Source organism: Carlito syrichta, unplaced genomic scaffold, assembly GCF_000164805.1.
Source record: "Carlito syrichta isolate Samal-C Ts95f unplaced genomic scaffold, Tarsius_syrichta-2.0.1 Scaffold316211, whole genome shotgun sequence".
NCBI classification, from domain to species: domain Eukaryota; kingdom Metazoa; phylum Chordata; class Mammalia; order Primates; family Tarsiidae; genus Carlito; species Carlito syrichta.
Window position 1 is genome coordinate 857,245 of NW_007260307.1, and position 1,626 is coordinate 858,870.

Consider the following 1,626-nt stretch of genomic DNA (forward strand, 5'->3'; position numbering starts at 1 on the left):
CCCTCTACTTGCATTTTGTGTTCCCCAAGAAGGTCTCTTTAAATATTCCTGCTATGAGAAGCCAATAATGGCCACCATTTATTAAGCACCCAACTTCAGTTTAGGGCAAATGAGAGTTGTGGTCCCAGGAGATGGTATGACAGCTGGGGAAGCCAGGAAATCCCGCCTTGGCTGGTTCTGGTTAAGACACCTCTCTGAATCCATTCTGAGTGTGAACAAATATTGAGTTACTTTGCCATTCTAAGCTGTGGGTACATCCAATATTTAAGCAAACTCTCTCACAGCTGAGAAAAAAGAAACTTGTAGACCCCAGGAGCCAAAGAACCTGTTCCACTGCCCCCAGGTTCGAGCACATCTCGGCTGGCCTGGGGGGTGGGGGAAGAAAGCAATACGATTTCAAGTGCCAAGTTCAAGTGAAGCCGAAGACTATCCAAGAATAACTCTGAGCTGCTTCAAGTAAAATTTCACTAAAATATCACAATGATGGTGCTCTATACAAGTTTAACGGCAAAAGCGTCATTTTTTTTTTGCACCTTATGTAAGATTTACAAGGCTGACCAAAAGCTGAAACTATTGGTGTAATGAATCCTGACTGATAAAATCAGACAAAGCATGGTAAAGACTGCTTTATTGGTGGCAGTTAGTACAAGTCAATAAATATTGATCCCCAAAGAAGAGCTCCTTGTCAGGTTACTGGTCCATAGAGAGCTGAACAAAACCGATCCAAGCCACTGCTGGTGCATAAAGTCAGTCCTGCTTCTTGGGAAACGAAGCCATAGCCAGCTGATAGATGGCATACGCTGTTCCTGAAGTTAAAAACAAAAAAGGAACTTACCAGAAATCTGAAATTTAGTTGTACAGACTTAGCATTCCAGTCCTAAGGTTATGGGATCAAGACAAGGTTTGCATGAAGACTGTCATAATTGGAAAAAAGTATTTTGATAGGTGCTGGCAAAACCTTAAATTACATTTAATTTAGTTTTAATGTTAGTTTATTTTTATACAAAGTGTTAGGCATGGCACAATAATGTATATGTCAACCTAGTATGCAAAAGCAAAAAAGAAAAGCTTGATGTCCAAATGTCACTCCCTAGCTGCCCTGATCCATAAATGCCCCTTTTGCTTGAACGGCAGGCTGTCCTCGTAGAGAAGTTCCTCGGCATGAACTTTGGAGTTCAAGTCCCAGCTTGTCCGCAGAGAAGCAACACTCTCGGGTAAGGCAGCATTAAGACTTTGCGCGTGCGTGTGCGTGGGTGTGTTTCCCTCCAGTTTCCACTCCTAATTCCCACAGCCTTGTCACAGTCTTCCCTTACAATACTGAGGTGCTTCAGGACTCGGCAAGCCAAATCCTTCCCTGACCTTCTCCTGTCCTCCTTTCACTCGCCCAGGGCAGAACCCTAATCTGACAGAGCGTCCAAAGAACCTCATTCCAGAGAGGGTCCTGTCCCACACTTTGCAGGAAGGAATGCTGCTCAGGGAAGCCAAGGAGAAACTGAACATTGAGCCTCTCGGTATAAGAACATACCCGTTTCCCCCTCTAAACCTCATGTGCTTAAAGAGAGAGAAAAAGTCGGGCTGGGTGGCTCAGCCTGTAATCCCGCGCCTTTGGGAGGCTGAGGTGAGTGG

The 1,626-nt window shown here is 44.7% G+C and overlaps 1 protein-coding gene across 1 annotated transcript in view; it reads right to left on the minus strand.

Annotated features, from left to right (window-relative positions):
- Positions 1 to 611: 611 nt before the first annotated feature.
- The window catches only part of LOC103276500 (cytochrome c oxidase subunit 7A2, mitochondrial), a 5,733-nt gene continuing 4,718 nt past the window's right edge, over positions 612 to 1,626 (minus strand). The window contains exon 4 of the mRNA XM_008073920.1: positions 612 to 806. Coding sequence (XP_008072111.1) covers positions 748 to 806 — 59 coding nt within the window. The 3' untranslated portion in view covers positions 612 to 747. The remainder of the gene's footprint in view (positions 807 to 1,626) is intronic.